General features: G+C 34.3%; 1 protein-coding gene across 1 annotated transcript in view; it reads left to right on the forward strand.

The window, feature by feature from the left end:
* The first annotated feature begins 7,675 nt into the window (after positions 1-7,675).
* Positions 7,676-19,473, forward strand: part of DCDC1 (doublecortin domain containing 1) — a 63,962-nt gene continuing 52,164 nt past the window's right edge. Inside the window, exons 1-2 of the mRNA XM_090267269.1 lie at positions 7,676-7,711; positions 16,429-16,610. Of these exons, the coding sequence (XP_090123395.1) occupies positions 7,676-7,711; positions 16,429-16,610 (218 nt within the window). The remainder of the gene's footprint in view (positions 7,712-16,428; positions 16,611-19,473) is intronic.

Raw genomic sequence — 19,473 nt, forward strand, 5'->3', positions numbered from 1 at the left:
TATCATTTATTTCCTCATGGCTGGCAGTCTCCAGGGACCCATCCTGTGTCGTGATGTAGTGATGACTAAAATCCACCCCATGATTCCCTGGGGACCCACACAGTACCATCTAGACCAAGTAGGTGGGGTCCATGTTTTCAATGCCAGTATTTCTGAAGAGCTATCACTTACTGCCTCTCAGAGCATTTACTGAAGAAGTCAGAAAAGGTCACCATTGGATAAACCAGTGGGTGAACAACAAAGGAAGGAAAAGACAGGACAGGAATGAATGAAAGTAGCAATAAGAATTAGGAAAGATAATTATCAATGGTGGCCACAACTTATGAAAGTTCCTCAGAAGTAAGTGACAGAGAAAGTGGTAAAAGGTTCAGAGAAAACACCGGAAAACATAGAAGACTGGAGCAATGAAAATAGCCAGGATTATACTGGAAAGCATGTAGGTTAAGCTGCACAAACACTGCAGAACTTTAGGCCTTTATAGAAGCTCATTCCTCTCTATACGACTGTTTATAGATAAGGTGATACTACGGAGCCGAGTAGGCAGCTCTGCCGTTATTATCACATGGCTTCCACCTACGGGTCTAAAGTGGCTGTTCCAGCTCTTGACATATTCCAGCCAGTGGGATGGAGAAAAAGGATTAGGGAGCACATGTTCCATTACTTTAAGGATAACGTCTGCAAGCCACATCCACTCAGCTCATTTGGCTAGAATTTTGTTTGGTATATGGCTACACCTAAATGCAAGGAAATATTATCTTTAGCTGGATAGTGTTGTGCCCATCTAAAAAGCTATTACTACTGAAGGGAGGGAGAACTGATTTGAGGGATAACTATTCCTTCCTGCTATGGAAAAATAGTGGCAATCGAGAACTTTCAATTGTGGAGCACTTTACTTTGAGCAAAAGAGTGGGCTACACATAACTGAGACGAGAAAATGAAAGGCTATAGGTATGAATCACCTTCTCTTTTAGCTAGAATTCTATGTCTTTAAGAAATATATATTTTGGAGTTGCTATATAATAGTAAAGATTATATTCTTCTTCATCTCTTGAAATGGCATCTGTCTTCTTCCCTTTCACTCTTCCAAACTCTTTATTCTTCATAACTAGAAAATTTATAGACCCTTCAAAGACTCTCCACTCCCCCATATTTTATTTTATTTTATTTTTAGGGAGAGGAGAATGGAGGGCAAAAGAGAGGGAGAGAAACATTGGTCAGTTGCCTCTTGTGTGCCCCTAACCGACCGGGTACCTGGCCTGCAACCAGGCTTGTGCCCTGACTGGGAATCAGACTGGAGACTTTTAAGTTCTTAGGCTGGAGCTCAATCCACTGAGCCACACCCGCCAGGGCCCAGCAGTTTCTTTTCATAATAAAAACCTCATTATTTTTAGTTCTACCTGTTATGTCTCCTATTGAAAGTGCCATTTTTCCATTACATATTTTTGTCTTGTTTTAAAAAACTTTCATATATATATATATATATATATATATATATATATATATATATATTCTTTCTTCTTCTTCTTCTTCTTCTTCTTCTTCTTCTTCTTCTTCTTCTTCTTCTTCTTCTTCTTCTTCTTCTTCTTCTTCTTCTTCTTCTCCTTCTCCTTCTCCTTCTCCTTCTCCTTCTCCTTCTCCTTCTTCTTCTTCCTAAAATGCCATAATTTTTCTGAGGAGAAAAGCCCTCTCCGACTTCCTGTGGATTCCCTTTAGTGCCTAGCATAGTACTGAGGACAAAAAGCAGGTTCTCAATAGATGTTTCTTCATTTGCTGTGTTTGCAAAACAGAAGAAACAAAAAATGACACAGAAACTTCAGATAGTGGATTCCCTAAAGATCTGAGATATCAAACCTATCAGATTCAAGGTGATAAAAAGATTCACGAACTCAAAGATTACATGGGGCTCGACCATAATCAAGTACTACTAAAGGAAGCTTTTTTTTTTTTTTTAACAAAGCTTGAGCTTGATGGAGATTTTACTGTAGTTGCAAAGACAGCTCTGCTTTTACACAAGTATGAAACTCTATGAGAGATAATGATAGGTTTTTAATGCTGAATATAGATTACTTCTATGTATCCAGAATCTAAATAACCAGGAAGCTCAACCAAGTAGAAAAACAAAACAAATAGAGCAGATTTATTTTAAAAAGCAAACTTGCAAGAGATGTCAGGTTTGACTTTATAAATATCTCTATATCCATATGCAGAAATGTATATTGTTGGTAATTACCATTAATGCACTATAGGTTTCCACCATATTTCACAACTGATCTCCTAAAGTAACTTTGGATTGTATTATAAGGCTTAATTAATGGTCTTCAATTGAGAGGAATATAATATAAAATTTTGGAAATTATTATGAAATCAGAATTGCTTTCAGCATAATTGTTGGAACCATTTCTCATTTTAGAAATTCCCAGTTATGCAAAGTGGAAACATGATCATAGAATTCTCCCTTTTAGCATTTAGTTGCCATTGAAATCCAGGCTCTATCCTGGTGGGTAGCTCTGTTGGTTAGAGCATTATCCCTATATGCCAAGGTTGTGTGTTCATTCCATAGTCAGGACACATATAAGAAGCAACCAATGAATGCATAAATAAGTGGAACAACAAATTGATGTTTCTCTCCTCCCATTCTCTCACTCTCTAAAAATAAAAAGAAAAGAAAGGAAGAAAGAAAGAAAGAAAGAAAGAAAGAAAGAAAGAAAGAAAGAAAGAAAGAAAGAAAAGAAAAAGAAAACTGAAGGAAAGAAGAAAGAAAAAAAGGAAGGAAGGAAGGGAGGGAGGAAGGAAGGAAGAAAGGGCTTTGTCTTAATTAATTTGCTAGTTATCAAAACAAAATAATGTAAAGACATGGGCAAATGGGCGTATATAAGAGAGAAGAACAAATTGCAAGTGCATTTATTAGTTTGTACAACATATTCCAGCAATAAAGTAGAATAGTATTTAATATGCAAAAATTGCTTGATCTTTGTGAATTTAGGCTTCTAAATTAACACTGCAGTCTTCAGTTTCTGTTAAAGTTCTTTAAAGTTTAAATCTTAAAAGTAATTATTTACATAGACTATTACATTTATTTTTAACATTCAGTGTAAATTGCAAAATAAATGTGGCCTAAATATTTCATACAGTGGTATTAATGGTAAGAGACTAGAGATTGATATTTGATGGGTCCAGGTGTCCAGCTCTGTATCTAGTCTTTTAACATTTATATAATGTTAAGATTAGTTTGTGTGCATAGTTAGTGATTTGGAACGATTTCTTCCCTATCTACAGTACTGACCTTTAGAAAGCTTTAAAAACAGTTCAAATCCATAGGAACTTGTTGGGCTATTATTTAATTCTATTGAAGCCAATAGTTTTTATATTATCATTGTTACAATAGGCTCATTTCTTTCTCCTATCCTCTTTTTTCCTGAGACTGAGAACTTAAAATTAACCTTATAAACTGATTTCTATCAAAATAAATCTATGGAGTGTATTATTGTTCTGTATGAAAAATGTGCTTTCACTGTTTCTGAGGAACCATGCAATTTTAAATTAATTATAGATGAATTCTAAGTGTTTTAATCTTGTGGCTTAGATAACCTTAAAAAACAAACAAACGAAAAATGACCAGTTAAATAAATAGGACGTAGTGTAAAGCAAAAAGAGTTTCTTTGACAGCTGTACAATGTGAATTGAATATTTACATGTGCGTTTGTTAAACATTGCAGATTTAGGTTCTAATTTGCCAGAATATTTATAATTTACTGTATCAAATTCAATTATATATTGTATCATTTTATTACTGTTCATTACATTTTTGAAAGCAGTATAATTTTGACCTCCTGATACAGTATTAAAAAAGACTGTATTTCTTCAACTGGGACACATTTAAATTTGTTTTTATTTTACTTGATTTCCAAGACAGCAAAATAATACCTTCTGTCAAAGGCACCGGACTCCAGAGAACATTATCTCAAGTGTTTTGTTTCCCATTTCTTTATAAAACTAATTGAACAAAGCACTCTGTTGCATCCATTATTTCATTAATTAGACTGAAATTGATATGATCAGTTCTGGACTTAGTTTCTGAGGGAGGAGATAGCTATTTGTCAATGAAAATACTGAAGAATTATTTTAAATTTTTGATCTTTAGGTTCAGATATATCTAAGAGGATATTTTTACCTTTGGTCATACTCTGGGGTAGATACTCATGAAGTATTGTAAATAGAATTTTACTTTTAATAGAAAGGCAGAGTTAATAAAGACATTATCTTAAATAAATAAACTTGCTTTTGAAGCTTATTTGGCTACCTTGTAGGGTATATGTGTTTTCAAGTAAGTTTTTCTAAAGCATGAAATATTTTGTTTTATAAAATCTTTCTATTAAAATAATGATTGTTTAGCGACACCCTTTTTCACACTGAAGAGAAGAATGGAAAATATTAAGTAGAAATAAGTTCTTGAGGGACAAGAAAAGGCTGCCTGCAAGCATGCATGAATCACTGTCTCCACCTAGTGCTGGCTTTCAGGAATTAAGATTTCAAATGTCCTTACTGATGTTGTAAAGTTCTAATTTATATTATGCACATGTACAGTCATTTTAGCTGGGCATGCTAGTGCCATTACAGTTAAGGGTCTTTCAGTTCTTCATTTATAAAACAGGATATTAAGAGGCCTATTGCTTTTACATAAAAGCTCATGCTGGGCTGGAACTCTGCAATCAAATAGCCTTTGCTCTATATGAATGTTTATTAGCAGTATAAGTTGAACTTGACCAGTTCCTTTTAAAGATACCCATTGATGGATTGAAGTTATATAGGCACTGCAGCCAGGAAGATGAATCTTCTCATCAGCAACCTGTCCTTTACCTTACAGCAATGCATCAGACAAGTGGACGTCTAAAAACTTGATTGATGTGGCAGGCCCTGAATTTCCAGAGCATTGATTTCAAACCCTCTGGCACACAAGAGGAGACTAACAATTTTGGCTACTCACCTGGGAGAGAAACCAGGAGGCTGTGGTTTCACAGAAGTCAAGTGAAGTCAAGTCAAGAAAGTGATCATTTGTGAGCCACTGCTTTTAGTTCAGGCTGCAGAAATGACCTTTGATTTTTGGTAATGTTAAACCTGATGGCTTAGTTTCATTGGAGTTTCAGAGGTGAAAATCTAATTCAAACGAGTTTATGAGGAAAAGGGAGGAGAATAGGAGATGAGCCTTTTAAGGAATTGGCTGTAAAGGGACACAAGAAATAAGACAATAACTGGAGGAGGATGTGGAGTATAAAGTTTTTTTTCTTTTTTAAGATATCAAGCTATCACACATTATAGGGATGAAATGACTCAGAAGAGCAGGAAAATGATGACTTCTAGATGAGAGAGGACAAGAACCTAGGTACAAGCAGAAGTGTTGGCTTCAGTCAGAGCACAGCTAGCTCTGCAGTGTGGAGAGGCAGGCTCTATGTTGTTAAAAGACAGGTCTTTCCTGCCACCACCACCTCCTGGTGTACAGGCTCTAAGAATTTTCAGCAAGCTTAGGGGAAACCTGGGCCCTTGAACATGAGTTTGGGTACTACAGGTGGTTCTGATGAGGCTGAGAAAATGTTCAGGCCCAGGTGACCATCATATTGCTAGAACATTATGGGACTGCTCCTGTGTTCTCAAACTTTAATCAGTGATTTATTTATTACATTAATAAATGTCATTATTTTATTTCTAGACTCAGTATTGCTTAACTATAGTGGTTGTGCTCTTGCCATAATGTTACATTTTATTGGTTAATATTGATTTAAATTTTTTACATCTTTAATTTTAAGTGATTTCTGTATTACTTTCTAAATTGCCAGTAACTGACTTGATTATGAAGCTTATCTCCCCTTCATGAAATGAATTAGCTAGTTTTTTGTATCTTTACGGTTTAGAATAGTTTATATTACATAAAAATGATCTGTTCCATCACCTGTGAAGTCCTATGAGCAAGGCCATATTTTCTGTTTTATATTTCATCTATGAGATTTTTTTTTAATTCATTTATTTTATCAGAAATTTAGCATTGAGCCCTGGCCACTGTGGCTCAGTTGGTTGAAGCATTGTCCCGTAACTGAAAGGGTGAGGGTTCAATTCCTGGTCAGGACACATACCTAGGTTGCGGGTTTGGTCCCCCTTCAGGGCGGGTACCATCCCTGGTCCAAGTGGATAGGGGAGGCAACCAGTTGAGTCTTGCATCAATGTCTCTCTCTTCCCCTTCCTCGCTCCCTAAAAGCAGTGAAAAAACATCCTCGGTGAGGATAAAAAAAAAAAAAAAGAAAGAAAGAAAATTTTCATTGATTAACATACACATGCAAAATATACCCTTGTAATCTTCATGATAAATATTTACCTAAATTTTTTCTACTCAGTTTGTATTACATTTTTATTAATCTAGACTTATATGCAAAAGTTTGCATATTTTTATTTCAGAAACATTACTTTATAAAAGAAAAAGAAAAAACAAATTTTTAAAACCATTCTACTGATGTTCTATTTTTTAAATTATTTATTTACATTTTAATCTTAATTATTTTCTTTTATTTTGTTCCATAAGATAACATAAATAAAATAAATTGAGTTGAAAGCTTTATTAATTTTCCTTCCCTAGTTCTTAATAAATAAGCATTTAACATTATGAATTTGCCTTTGACTATAGTTCTAGGTGGATCTTTTAAGTTTTCATGATTATTCTTTTTCTTGCTTTCTAAATAGGTATTGGTCTTTTATTTTATTTTTCTATGTAGTATAATAGTATTTTGGGAGGAGAATCTGTTTTTAAAACTATCTTCTGATTGAAATAGTAAATTTTAAACTTTCATTTATTTCTAATTTTATTCTATCATTTGCCACAAAGAGTGGCTTGTTCAATTTTCACTTTAAAACTGTATTGAAATTTACTTGGTTAGTGACAAATATTATAAATATTCTAAGAATTGTTGAGAAAGATGTATTTTATTTAACAGACTACAATCTACATAAAAAATCATACGCTTTTTACTTATAACAGTCAGATATTTTATTTTTCTCTTAGTCATATTTCTTTCTTTCTTTCTTTTTTATTTTTATTAATTGTATTGGGATGACATTGGTTAATAGGATCATATGGGTTTCAAGAGTACATTTCTATGATACAGAATCATATATTGCATTGTGTGCTCACCACCCAAAGTCAGATATTTCAGATCCTTATTTATTACTTTAAAAAATATTTGTCTAGTAGATTGTAATCTGTTGTCTAGGTTGGTTTTCTCTTTGAATGTCTAAAAAGTTTTGCTTGAATTTTTTTTTGTTAGTATTGTTATATATGTCATAGTTATTATGAAATGACTTTGTTATTTTAATTGGCCTGTCTCAAATTCCACTGTCAATTATAACATTGCCAATTCTTCCAGATTTTTAAAAATTTATTATTTTATTTTAATATTATTTTGATATGTTCTCTTGTATGACACAGTAAAGCTATCAGATTTGGGTTTTTAATTCTTTGCCTAGCTCATAGTAAGTACTCAATAAATATTTTGAGAAGTGATATTTTACTTCACTAAATTTCTTTTGTCTTTTATTTTGCTTTAGGTGGGCCATAAAACATGCAGGGACCAGTAAGCCAGGCCAGTGGAAGCGTTCCAAAGTTGAAAATCCTCTCTGGAATAAGCTTACCTACATGTGGCCAGTCCTTCCCAGCGGCCAACTGAATGAGGTTGTATTGCTTAGTATAAGACGTGGTTATTGATACTTAAAGTTTTAAGGCCCAGTCAATGTTTGTAAAAATTTCCATGTAGCTTTTTGATTTTCAGCTGTTAGGTGCAAGAAGTTAATTAATTCTGTTGTTCTAGCAATCAATTGGAAACGTTCATTTGAGTCTTCTGTTATGGAAATGAATTTATTTTTTCTTGTATGCTGTTAAGTTTTATTTTATGTATTTTGAAATTTAATTCTTAGACACTCACACATGCTCAGAAATATTGTATCTCCATGGTGAATTGAAATTTTATCATCATGTATACTCTCTTGAGCTTTAGTAAAAGTCTCAATTATTCAATACTAATAGAAATATTTTAATTTTTTTGGTTGTTTGCCTCATATTTCTTATTTTTATCTTTTTAGTTTATTTGTATATTCTTCTATTTAGGGGGTCTCCAATAATCAGTATATAGTTCATTTTAAAAAGTGGTCTGATAATCTTTATCTCTACATAAGGATTTGGTCTTTTCTATTTATTGTAATGACATATATTTAGGTTACTTACTTTATATTTGTTCTGCTTTTTATTTGTTTCATTTTTTTCTCCATTCTTTTTTTTTTTTTTTATTAGAGTTGTGTCCTCATATGTTTCTTATCCCCTACTTTGGAAATTATATCCTCTATTTTTATCTTTTATTTTTGTTATTCCCAACATTTTAACTTGCATATGTAAATGATCAAAATCTAACATTAACAAATATATTTACTCTTCTCTCAAATAACTGAGAACATTAGAATACTTGAATTTCAATCATTTCATTTGTAACTTACACGCTATTATTGTCATGTATTCTAATTTTATCATTTAAAAAATTTCCACAAGATATTAACATTGTTGTATGTAATCAATATTTATTTAGATTTAACCCAAAGTTTTCTTCTTTCTTCTTATCAATTCATCTTATGTCTCCATCTTTCCAGCTGGGGTTACTTGCCTTTTGCCTAGTACACTCTTCTTTTATTTATTGGTAGGAAACTTCATTTCTACTTATCTGAACAAGTCTTAATTTTGCCCTCATTCTGAGGACATCACCACTGACTTCTACCTTTCATTGTTGTTACTGAGGAGTTAGCTATCACTCTAAATGTTATTCCTTTGAGGGTAATCTGTCTTTTCTCCCTGACAGCTTTTAAAATCTTTCCTTTTCTTTTGTTTCTTAAGTTTCATCATAATATGCCTGAAAGAGGATTTACTTTTATTTCTCCTGCTTGGAGTTCTTGAATTTATGGATTGGTATCTTGCATCATTCCTGAAAATTATCGCCCATTACCTCTTCAAATATTCTTTCTCCTATCTCCTTTCACTCCATTTCTTTAATAAAAAAGCTCTGATTAGAGTTATGCTAGACCTTCTCACTTTGACCTCCATGTCTTTTAACCTTTCTTTTATACTTTCCTTTTTTTTGCCTCTTTCTGATGCATTTTTGCAACATGTTTTCAAACATTTTTCTTTCAGATTATTAATTTTCTATTTATCTTTATCTAAAGTGTTTTATACTCCAAGTGATGGTGGTCCTGTAGCGTGAAGATTATTTTTTTCTTCCACATAGAGAAAATGTTTGAGATGGTCTATTTTACTTAAACCACCTGGAGAGATATTCACTCTCGTTTTCTTTTTAACGGCATTCATCTTATGGTGATTTTGCTTTATGAGGGGAGAGATTCTACTCTTAGGCTTCCCATTTTTGCTGTGCCCTGAAAATTCCCTCCTGTGCTCTTCTCCTGTAAGACCATGGAAGCAGAAGTTCACTGGAGTTTGGAAAATTCCCTTAAGATAAAGTCCAGCTTCAGCACTCTGTTTGTCCCTCTGGGTCTCTAGTATCTCTTGCTTTATTCCTACGTCAATGATATGTTCTAAAAGATTTTTTAAAATATTTATCCCAATTTGTTTAGTTGCTTTGTCATATTTTTCGGTTTAAATCTAGGTTTTTCTTTTTTTTCCTTTACCCTGAAATTACAATTCCCTATTCCCGCCCACTGACTGAATCAATGAGTCTTGGCACTTTAGGGGAAGGGCTGATGGGGTCTGAAACCAAGAAGTCATTGCTTAGGGTCCCAAACACCAATCTCTTTAGACTTCAGTGATGCAGCAATCTAGAAAGCTTAATTTTGTTGAAAGAGAAAGGAGTTCTTCAAAATACCAAAGGCTGTGGGTTGGGTAACCTGAGCCCATGGCCCAGTGAATTGTGTGTCTAAGATTCAGGGTTTGCAGCAATAGTGAGAGCCAATGTGGAAGCCAGAGTGGAGGGGTGGCACAGAAAAACCAATAGACCCAGCATGAGACCAAGAAAAAAACAACAAGAATTGTGCTAATTATAAAATTTTCTTCAGCGATTCAGGAAGGGCAGAGGCCCAAACCCACGGAGTAGAAAAGATAACTTACTCCTCAACTGAGGTGAGCAGGTGCCAGCAGGTGGCCCGGTGGCCAAAGAGGTCAAGAGGCACATCCTCAGAGGCCTATAAGGGTCAAAAGCAAGTATCCACCTATAGACTATGGTCCCCCTTTCCCAATGGTATATGGGTTATTGAACTTTCATCTGTACCCAGAAACCATAGTGAGAAAAGGGAAGGGAAAGGTATATTATTGAGGACAAACAACAATTCTGGTATAAAGTTTGGGCCTTCAATTTGATTGAATATGTATATAAAATATAGAGCTACAAACAAACAAAAAAGACTTTTCCAAGTTGGCAGGAACTAGGGTACCCTTAGTTAGACTATCAAGCTTCCCACCAACTTAATGGGATGGAGAAAGCAGGGACGCCTCAGAAGTAGGACACTGCCTTACGTAGGAAAAGAGAGAAAATTATAATGACTGCAAATTTAACAGATATTGCACTTACATTTTTTAAACCTTGATATACAAGTAAAGTAATTTAGTTAATCAGTTAATTTAAGTAATGATGGTAATTATATTAGGAACCTAAGTTAACTGCATTCCTTTTAACATTTACCTTTAAAAATAAAATTTTTGCCAGTAGTCTGGGCTTTGACAATTAAATGACCTTAGAGATAAAAATGGACTACTCCAAAGTTCTCGAGCAATTCAAATGGAACAGTAGTTTTTGGGTGGAGTGAATAGGAAGTTGGCCTTCACTTGTAAACCGAAGGGAAAAGTCAAAGGCACAAAATTAGCTAAGATGAGACAAATTGATCATGTGTTGCAAAAAGACCCAGCCTAAGAGTTCTGTTATTTCTCTAAATATTTAAGTAAGAAAAGAAAATACTTACCAAGCAGAAAAACTCAGTTGTCATTCAAATTCAATGTGGTCTATTTCAATTAAAATCTGAATCTATCTTATCTGAAGGAACCACATTGTCTTTCAATTCCATTTCCATATCATTTATTTCTTAAGCAAAAAGATAATTTTATTTGTGTATAATTAAATGCAATTACTGTTTTGCTTAGAAAGGAGACTTTCCGTTTAAATAAACGGCAATTAGAAATGTTACATATTGTGGGATTCAGAACACTGTGGTCACTGTAAGCATATGCATTAATTTTATTCTAGATTCAATCTTCCAACTTGACTCTAATACTCATCTAATCATTATTATATATTTAGGCAGTGCAGATAGAGCAAGGAAGGAGATGGACGTGGTCTCTACCTTCATGGTACTGACAGTTTAAGAAATATTGGCCGTGAGTCAAAAGGAAGGACTGGAAAAGGAAGAAGGCAGACTTCGTGAATAGAGCACAAAGATTGGAGAAAGAAGAAACATATAAAAGTCTAGTGTCCCAGAAATCAAGGCTGTTTGTTGAGCCAATTCATTACGTTATAAGGTCAGTATGAGAAAAGTTAGCCAGGCTAAGAAAACCATCTAAGAAGCACTATCCTGAGTGAGACTCACATTCTCCCATTAATTCCTTGATCCAAACTTTTCAAAGCAGGATGAAAACCAAGGGAAGATTTAGGGAAATATGGACAACAGGGGTTATTTTGTGGGGACTGAGACTACACTGATACCAAACTACTTACCTCTCAGTGGTGACAGCTGGTCTGAGGACTGATTTCATGCTGTTCTTGCTGTTAAATATCATTCATCCTTAAAGGCAATTAGTACTATGTTTTGAAAGCAAAGAGCATTTTATGTCTTAGGATATCAGTATTTTAAAAATAGTCAAAACCTTCTAAAAATAAGATTAAATAATTATTTTGTTTTTTTTCTGTGTTGAAGTTCGCTGGAATAATTTCCAGGAACTCAAATTATTTTCTTGGGGAAATGTTGTAAATTAAGAAGTTGTACTTCTAACTACTTAAAGGTAAGGAGTAAAAGATTTTCAGGTTCCAGAATGAAATCATTACAAAAACTGAACCTGAAGAGACTTAAGATTTTGGAATGAGCCACTGGATAGCGATTTTAAAATTTCTAAGTTACTGAATTAAAATATATGCACTTGGAGGGGCACATGTTAAACAAAAGAAACTTACAAGCAAACATCGTATTAATCTGTTAAGAGATGATGATAATTAATTGTAACTAAAAAGGGGAATAACAGATATGTAGGAAGGCCCAAGAGAGAAGATTAAAGCATCTTTAGTTTATTAATAATAAATAGATGAAGGAAGGCCAGTTGGATTAAGAATTCAAATGGCTGGTTAAGAACTGGACTCCCAAAGAAGCACAGGGGCCTCTGGTTATGAGAGAGGGATGAAGAAGCTAAAGGAAAATCATCCATTCCCGGGAGGGAGCACCATGGCCCAGCAAGGTCTCCTACGATGCAGCTGTGCCATGGAGTTGTGTGAACACAGAGAAAATGACTAAAGAAATGAATGGGAACATAAGAATTCCAATGGAGAAAATGGAGGGTGGAGGAAATAGCATTCAGTAGGTTGTTTTTTTTTTTAAATAATTTATTTATTTGTTTGTTTATTTTATTTTTAGAGAGAGGGGAAGGAGAGAGGGAGAGAAACATGACTGTGTGGTTGCCTCTCACTCGCGCCCCCAACTGGGGACCTGACGTGCAACCTAGTAATGTGCCCTGACTGGGAATCAAACTAGCGACACTTGGCTCACAGGCTGACGCTCAATCCACTGAGCCACAGTAGCCAGGGCTTGCACTCAGTAGGTTTAATCCATGTTTTTTATCGTCCTTCATTTTCTTGACACCATATTTCTCTTTCTATGAAGAACCTTCCATAAACCAAAGACCAGACACCTTGGTCTGTATTGGTCTAACATACCAGCACATCTCTCCAACCGATACGTACCTTTACTTTGGTCATGTCCATTGGACCTGCCCGGACACTAGGACCAGCTCTGTAGTGATTGAGCTTTTTGCCTGCTCAACATGACTTGCCCCTTCTTTGGGTATTTGTACCCATATTCCCTTTAGGAAACTTCTTCCGCTTTTAGTTCATGAGATTATGATGCCTTTGCTTGGGCTTCTCAGAAAGCAGAGCCTGCAGCAAAAGGCTTCTGTGCTACCACTTCCTTAGAAAATGCAGTCCCAGGGAGCAGCAATAGGGGCAAGCAGGGAAGGAAGGAGAGCCAAAGTGAGAATGTGTTATCAAACTGTCCTCCAAGGAGCCACTTAAAGTGTTCTTAGGAGAGTCTCTCCTGGAGGAGAAAGAGGGAAGAATTTATCCATCAGCTTCCATCTCTTGGGTCAAAGGTTTGCCCAAGGTCACGCACTCCGTGATGGGTCAAAGATTCAAATGCAAGAATTCTGGGTCCCAGAGCCCAAGCTCTTAGCCATTCACAAGGTGTTCTCATGAACATTAGTCAGTGTTAAAGAGAAAGTAGAAGCAAGGGGAGGGGGTAGGGAGTGCTGGGGAGTGGGGCAGGGCAGGGCAGGGTTTGGAAATTTTCAATTGACCTGGGGAGGATTCTTTTAGGTGATAGTTGAATAAAGACTTAAGGACAAGCAAATCCAGAAAACAAGCATGCCAGGAAATGCAGAGGTCCCGAGATTGTGTTTTTGAGGAGCAAAGAGGTAAATGTGGTAGCAGCAGTGTGCCTACGGGGAGAGCAGCAGCAGACAAGGTCACAGGGAAAAGATGGGTGCGGGTCACGCAGAGCCACCTCGGGCCCTTGTAAGCCCCTTGGCTCTTACTCTGAGATAGGCAACCGTTGGAGGGTTAGGAGCAGGAAAGTGATATGATCATTAGAATAATAGGGTGAAAGGGGGCTAAGTTAGAAGCAGGAATAGGCAGTTGGAAAGTTTTTGCAATCTCTAAGCGAGAGGAACTAATGTCTTCACCCAAGGTGGTGGAGCGGAGGTGATCAGAAGTAGCTGGATCCTTGATATGTTTTGAAAATGAAATCAAGTTTTGCTTCTTATTAATTTATAACTAAATAACTAAATAAGTAATTAGAAAAAATCTTATGTTGGTAAATTTAAAAAGATATTTTAACTAACTCATAGGCCAATGAAGAAATAATGAAAAATTTAAAAGGAAATGTTTAGAACCAAACAAAATATGGCTAAAGCATACTTGAAGGAAATGTATAACTTTAAATACTTACATTGAAAAAGAAGAGAGGTTAAAAATTAATGAGATTGCATTCAACCTGAGAAGTTAGGAAAATAATAGCAGAATGGGCTCAAAGAATTATAAGAAAGGAAATATGATAGTAAGTTAGGGGAGAAATCAATACGTGATACATATGAAACAGAATCAACAAAGTCAAAAATTGCTTTTTAAAAATATTAATAACATGGATATATCTGGCTAAACTTGTTAACAAAAAAAGAGTAAAGGTAAATATATTGGGAACAATATGTAAGTATAGATGCTAAGAGATTTAAAAGTAATGCAGAGATGTTATAAATAGCTTCATGATAAATAATATACATAAATTCCTGGACAAAAGTAATTTAACAAAATGCAATCAAGAAGGATTTGAAAGCCTGAATAGTCAAATAATCACAGAATTAATAGAGTCAATAGTTAAAATATCCCCACAAGGAGAACACCATGATCAAATAGTTTTATTGGTAAATTCTACTAAATATGTAAGAAACAAATATTCCGACTGTTATAAAAGAAACAAGACTTCCCATTTTATGAGGCTAAGATAAACTTGACACTAAACCATGATGAGGATAGCACAAGAAAATTATGTGTTAATTTTATTTATGAATGTACATGCAAAAATCCTGAAGAAAATATCAGCAATTGAATTCAGCAATTTCTTTAAAAGATTATACATTGTGACCAATTTTGATTGATTTAGAAATACCAAATTAGTTTAAAAAAATTTTTTAATCAATTAATATAATTAACACATGGCTGATGAGAAGGTAGGTAATCATATGAGCACATTTCAATAAATGCAGGGAGAAACCTTGACGTGATCCAACACACATTTCAGAAAATAAATCATGAGATTAATAGGAAATTACTTAACCTGCTACAGAGTATTTATGTCCCAAACAAGCTTTTAAAAACTAACCATGCTGATTCTTAAATGTACATGAAATAGCAAAGGGCCAACAAGAGCCAATTTCCAAAGAAGAATAGTAAAGTGAGGTTATTTGCCCTCCCAAATATCAAAACTTACCAGATATAATCAAGGCAGCATGGTACTGTACTGGGATAGAGAAATGGACAAATTGAAGAGAATAAAACACACAGAAACAGACCCATACTTAACGTAATTATGATATTTTACAGGGTGGTTACTGCAGATTAATGGAGAATTAATTGCTGCCAGGGCAATTGTTTATAGAGATAGAAAAAAAGAAAGAAAGAAAGAACTTGGACCTTGTCTCACATCATCTCTGATCATCCCTTTCCTCATTTACTCCTTCCACAGACATCTCTTTCTGAGAATGGTAATGCCAGTCACCCAAACTACAAACCTGGGAACCATCCTTACTTCTGTTTATTCTCCCAAACATCATGTTGTCTTAAGCCTCACGTCTGATCCATACACTGCCCCATTATTTGAACCCTCTTTTCCTACGCTAACTCCTTCTAAGGCTGCTGGTGAGTTACATGGCATTTCTGAGTTAGCTTCTCCTCCTGGGTGGTCCCGTCACACCTCAGGCATCCCCTGTTGCTATTCTACATGCACTATTTAATGGCCAGTTTATTTTTAGGTAAGTTCCTGAGCACCCACTAGAAATTCCTCATGGAAGAGTGTCCTATTTTGTTCATAGTTTTATCTCCAGTGTCCAGCACTGTGCCTGGAATATAGTAAACAACATTTGGATAATGCATGAATTAATAAGTCAATGAATATATGAATAAATGAATACAAATTAATTGAATCTTACACCCGAAACGTGAAATTTAAGTTTTATTATCTCACTATGCTTTTTGGAGAGTTCCCCAAATATATTCTTCTTTGCCAAATAGGTTTAGTTTAGATAATATTATCTTTTACACATTCTTACTTTCCTCATATTAAAGATATTTCACACATGAACAAAAACATTCCAAGTTAATTCAGTTCTGTTTTCTTAGAATGATGTTTGTCTGAAAGGGAATAAATCTTCCATGTTGTAACCCAACACAGGTTTTACATACACTTAAAAAATTACTATCCTTCCTCTTTATTAATAAAACATTAATTAGACTTGTCTGGAATATCTTAGGTGCCCAATACATGTTTCATGGATTAATGAGCAATTCAAAGTATAAGCAGTGTGTTACACTTTTATTATATCTAGAAGTAACTCTTCTTATTTATTGTCAATTTTTGTGTCATTTCTTTCTGAAGGAGTTTGATTGGCCAATAGAAGGAATGCTCGTTCCAAATAGTCCTTCCATGAAGAAACCCATCTGTAAGTCACCGGAGCAACACGTCTCTATAAGACTCAGAGTTTTGAGGAATGGAGACAAGAATACAAACAGAGCCCTTATTATCATCAGTCCAGACACCTCACCTGGACGAAAAATGCAGTAAGAACAGCATGTTCATTTTTCTCATTAAATACACTTTCTAATGTCTACAAATTTTTGTCTTCTTGAGTACTGATATTTTTCTATGAGAATTCTGTGTTTATTTTTTTATTGAGTACTGATATTTTTCTATGAGAATTCTGTGTTTATTTTTTTATTGATATTGGGAGATGAAAATAGATACTAAGAATCATTTAGTTCCTTGATGTAGATTAGACATGGGATAAAATGAGTTCGAAATGAGTAGTTCTGAAAAAAGTTTTATATCAATGTCTATTTTGAATTAACAATTTTGAGTTTTATTAATGTATTTTGAAGCAACTGAGCTCTTAAGTGGCTTCTTAAATATAATTTTACAATTCCTTATTAAAGTCATTATACAGAATTATTTGTATTTATATCTTTGGTGTATTTCACAACTAAATATAATTTTCAAAAGATAACTATATAATTTTATATCCTTGACTTCATCATTGAAAGGCATCAATCTGCAGTTTTGCCTACGTTACAAGATTTGAATTAAATCTTCCCAAACAGCCAATATTTCTCTAGCATTGGAGGAAAATTACCTGCTATATTTTCATTACATTTTATGACAAAAGGAATCATAAATTAGGGAAGAACTCTGATATAAAGAATGAGTTAAACACATTGTTTCTCATATGATTAGCAGTGATATTACCTCTTGACCTTTCTTTTGAGATGTTTAGAATATTTGAGGCTGCTGATAATAGTTTAATATAACTTTCTTCAAATTGATTAAATATACTTCATACATCGCTGAACAATGAGTAACATTCAGATCGCTGTCCACTGAACTGCCTTGTAAAGATGATAAAGTTAAAAATTAATCTTCAAAGTAAAGTCAAGCCTGAAATTGAAATCTTTGACGCATACGTTTCATAATTAGCTCATTCTGTGAGATGTAAAATGTAAGGGTGAAACCCTTAAAGTAGTGCATGACTTTTTTGGCACACAAACTTAACAAATAATTTCTGTCCCTTCCTACATTTATTGTTTTCTTATTCTATATCTTTAACTGTGGCTCAAAATTATATATGGATTTTGTCTTTTCTCATTAATGTTTTAAAATGCATGGTTCCGTAAGGTAATCCAAGCATAATTTGAGAGATTTGTTCATTTGGACAGCTATTCTAGCAGAGAGTATGTGAAATTCTCTGCTGTCTAAGCTCATGGCACAGTGTGTCCTGGTTAATCAAATATTCACTTTATTCACTACATGAATTAATTATTCCCAAATAATTAAATTACACTGCATACACTTGACTCTAAAACTCCACTGAATATGGTTTAATTTTTCTTGGCTGATTCAGAAAGTTTTCTTCAGCGTCATCAATAGCATTTTCCCCCAGAGCTGTGTGTTCAGTCCTGGTAACAAAGAGTTTAAATGGGAAGAGATGTGGCTGACATTACAGGGAGGCTGTGTTCCCCAGCCCCAGTGGCCACTGTTCACATTGTGGTCTATATGAATGGCACCCCAGAGCTGTGCATGGTGGAAGCCCTGCTGTGCTCCTGTCCATATATCCAAGTCAAATATCTTCTCTTCTACAATAAATAAATGCAAATGACATGTAGGGGTAACTTGCTTGCATTAACCTGAAACTTATTTATAAGAAGAAAGAGGGTTGGACTCGTTAGTGCCTTTACAAGCAAAATCAGGCTAGAATAATGAAATATAGATCCATTTTAACCAAATCCTGCTTTGGTAGCGTGCTATCCTTTAGTTATTTAATAATTCATTCTTGACAGTTTGAGGAGCTTTTGTCATTGATTTTGTTGATTCCTCCATTGACAAAGCCAAAGTAAAATCAAATAGCATTTGTTCATTACTTAGTTGTTGATTATCTTAGTAACAAAAATCTTGTCAAATAGTCTTGATAATGGTTGTCAAATTTATATAAATTAAGGCCATTGTGATTTCTGTGTCACAGGTAAATTTCCTCTTTCTGAACTGTAAACAAAGTTAAACAAAGGACATTTTGCAATTGATATTTTAAGGAATTATAAGAGAAAAATGCTTAATTTGAAGCTATATTTTAGATAATTTTAATGGGAAAGTTTTTAGTAAGTTATAATCCCTGGATTCATTCAAGATCCTTTTATAGCCCTTTATGACCTGTCCCTGCATATTTCTCTAGCTGCATCTTTTATCAGTGCCCCCTGCCCCACAGTTTTTACTCCCCAACGCTTCCCATATGCATCAGTCATAAAGGTCTTCTGAGAATAAGTTTGGACTTCACTGTTAGATGTTGACTCTGAATTTGACACTTCCCTCCCCATCCCTATGTACTTCCTTGCTTTCCATCATCAGCACTCTTATCACTCTGTGATATGTCTGCTTATGTCTCCATCCCAGAGATAGAGACCCAGGATGTGCTCTTCATCCATATGTGTACGGTCTGCTGTGGTATGACCATGGAACAAGGTGTCCTGGTCAATCAAGGATTAAGTCACTTTATTCACCACATGATTTAGGGAACACAATAGGCCCTAAATCAGTGCTTATTAAATGAATAAATTAATTAATGATTAATTTTGATTACTATATTAATAAATTAATGAGTAAACATCTACATTTAACTATTTCTTCCATTTAATAAAATGTAGAGATTTTAAAAATACACAGAATAGTTTCCTAACTTGAAAGTTTGAGGAGATGTGTATTCCAATTAAGTATCCTTTTTTGATGATCATTATTATGTATTTTCCATTTTAATAATTTTAGGTGTGGATTGATTGCTTATGTTATATAAATTATATATGAATAAACATATGACTATGAATAATATATGAATAAAACATCCCAGGAAAAAATAAACTTCATCTCTGCATTTTCTTTAAA

Source organism: Furipterus horrens, unplaced genomic scaffold (genome assembly GCF_987537825.1).
Source record: "Furipterus horrens unplaced genomic scaffold, mFurHor1.1.pri manual_scaffold_2, whole genome shotgun sequence".
Taxonomy (NCBI): domain Eukaryota; kingdom Metazoa; phylum Chordata; class Mammalia; order Chiroptera; family Furipteridae; genus Furipterus; species Furipterus horrens.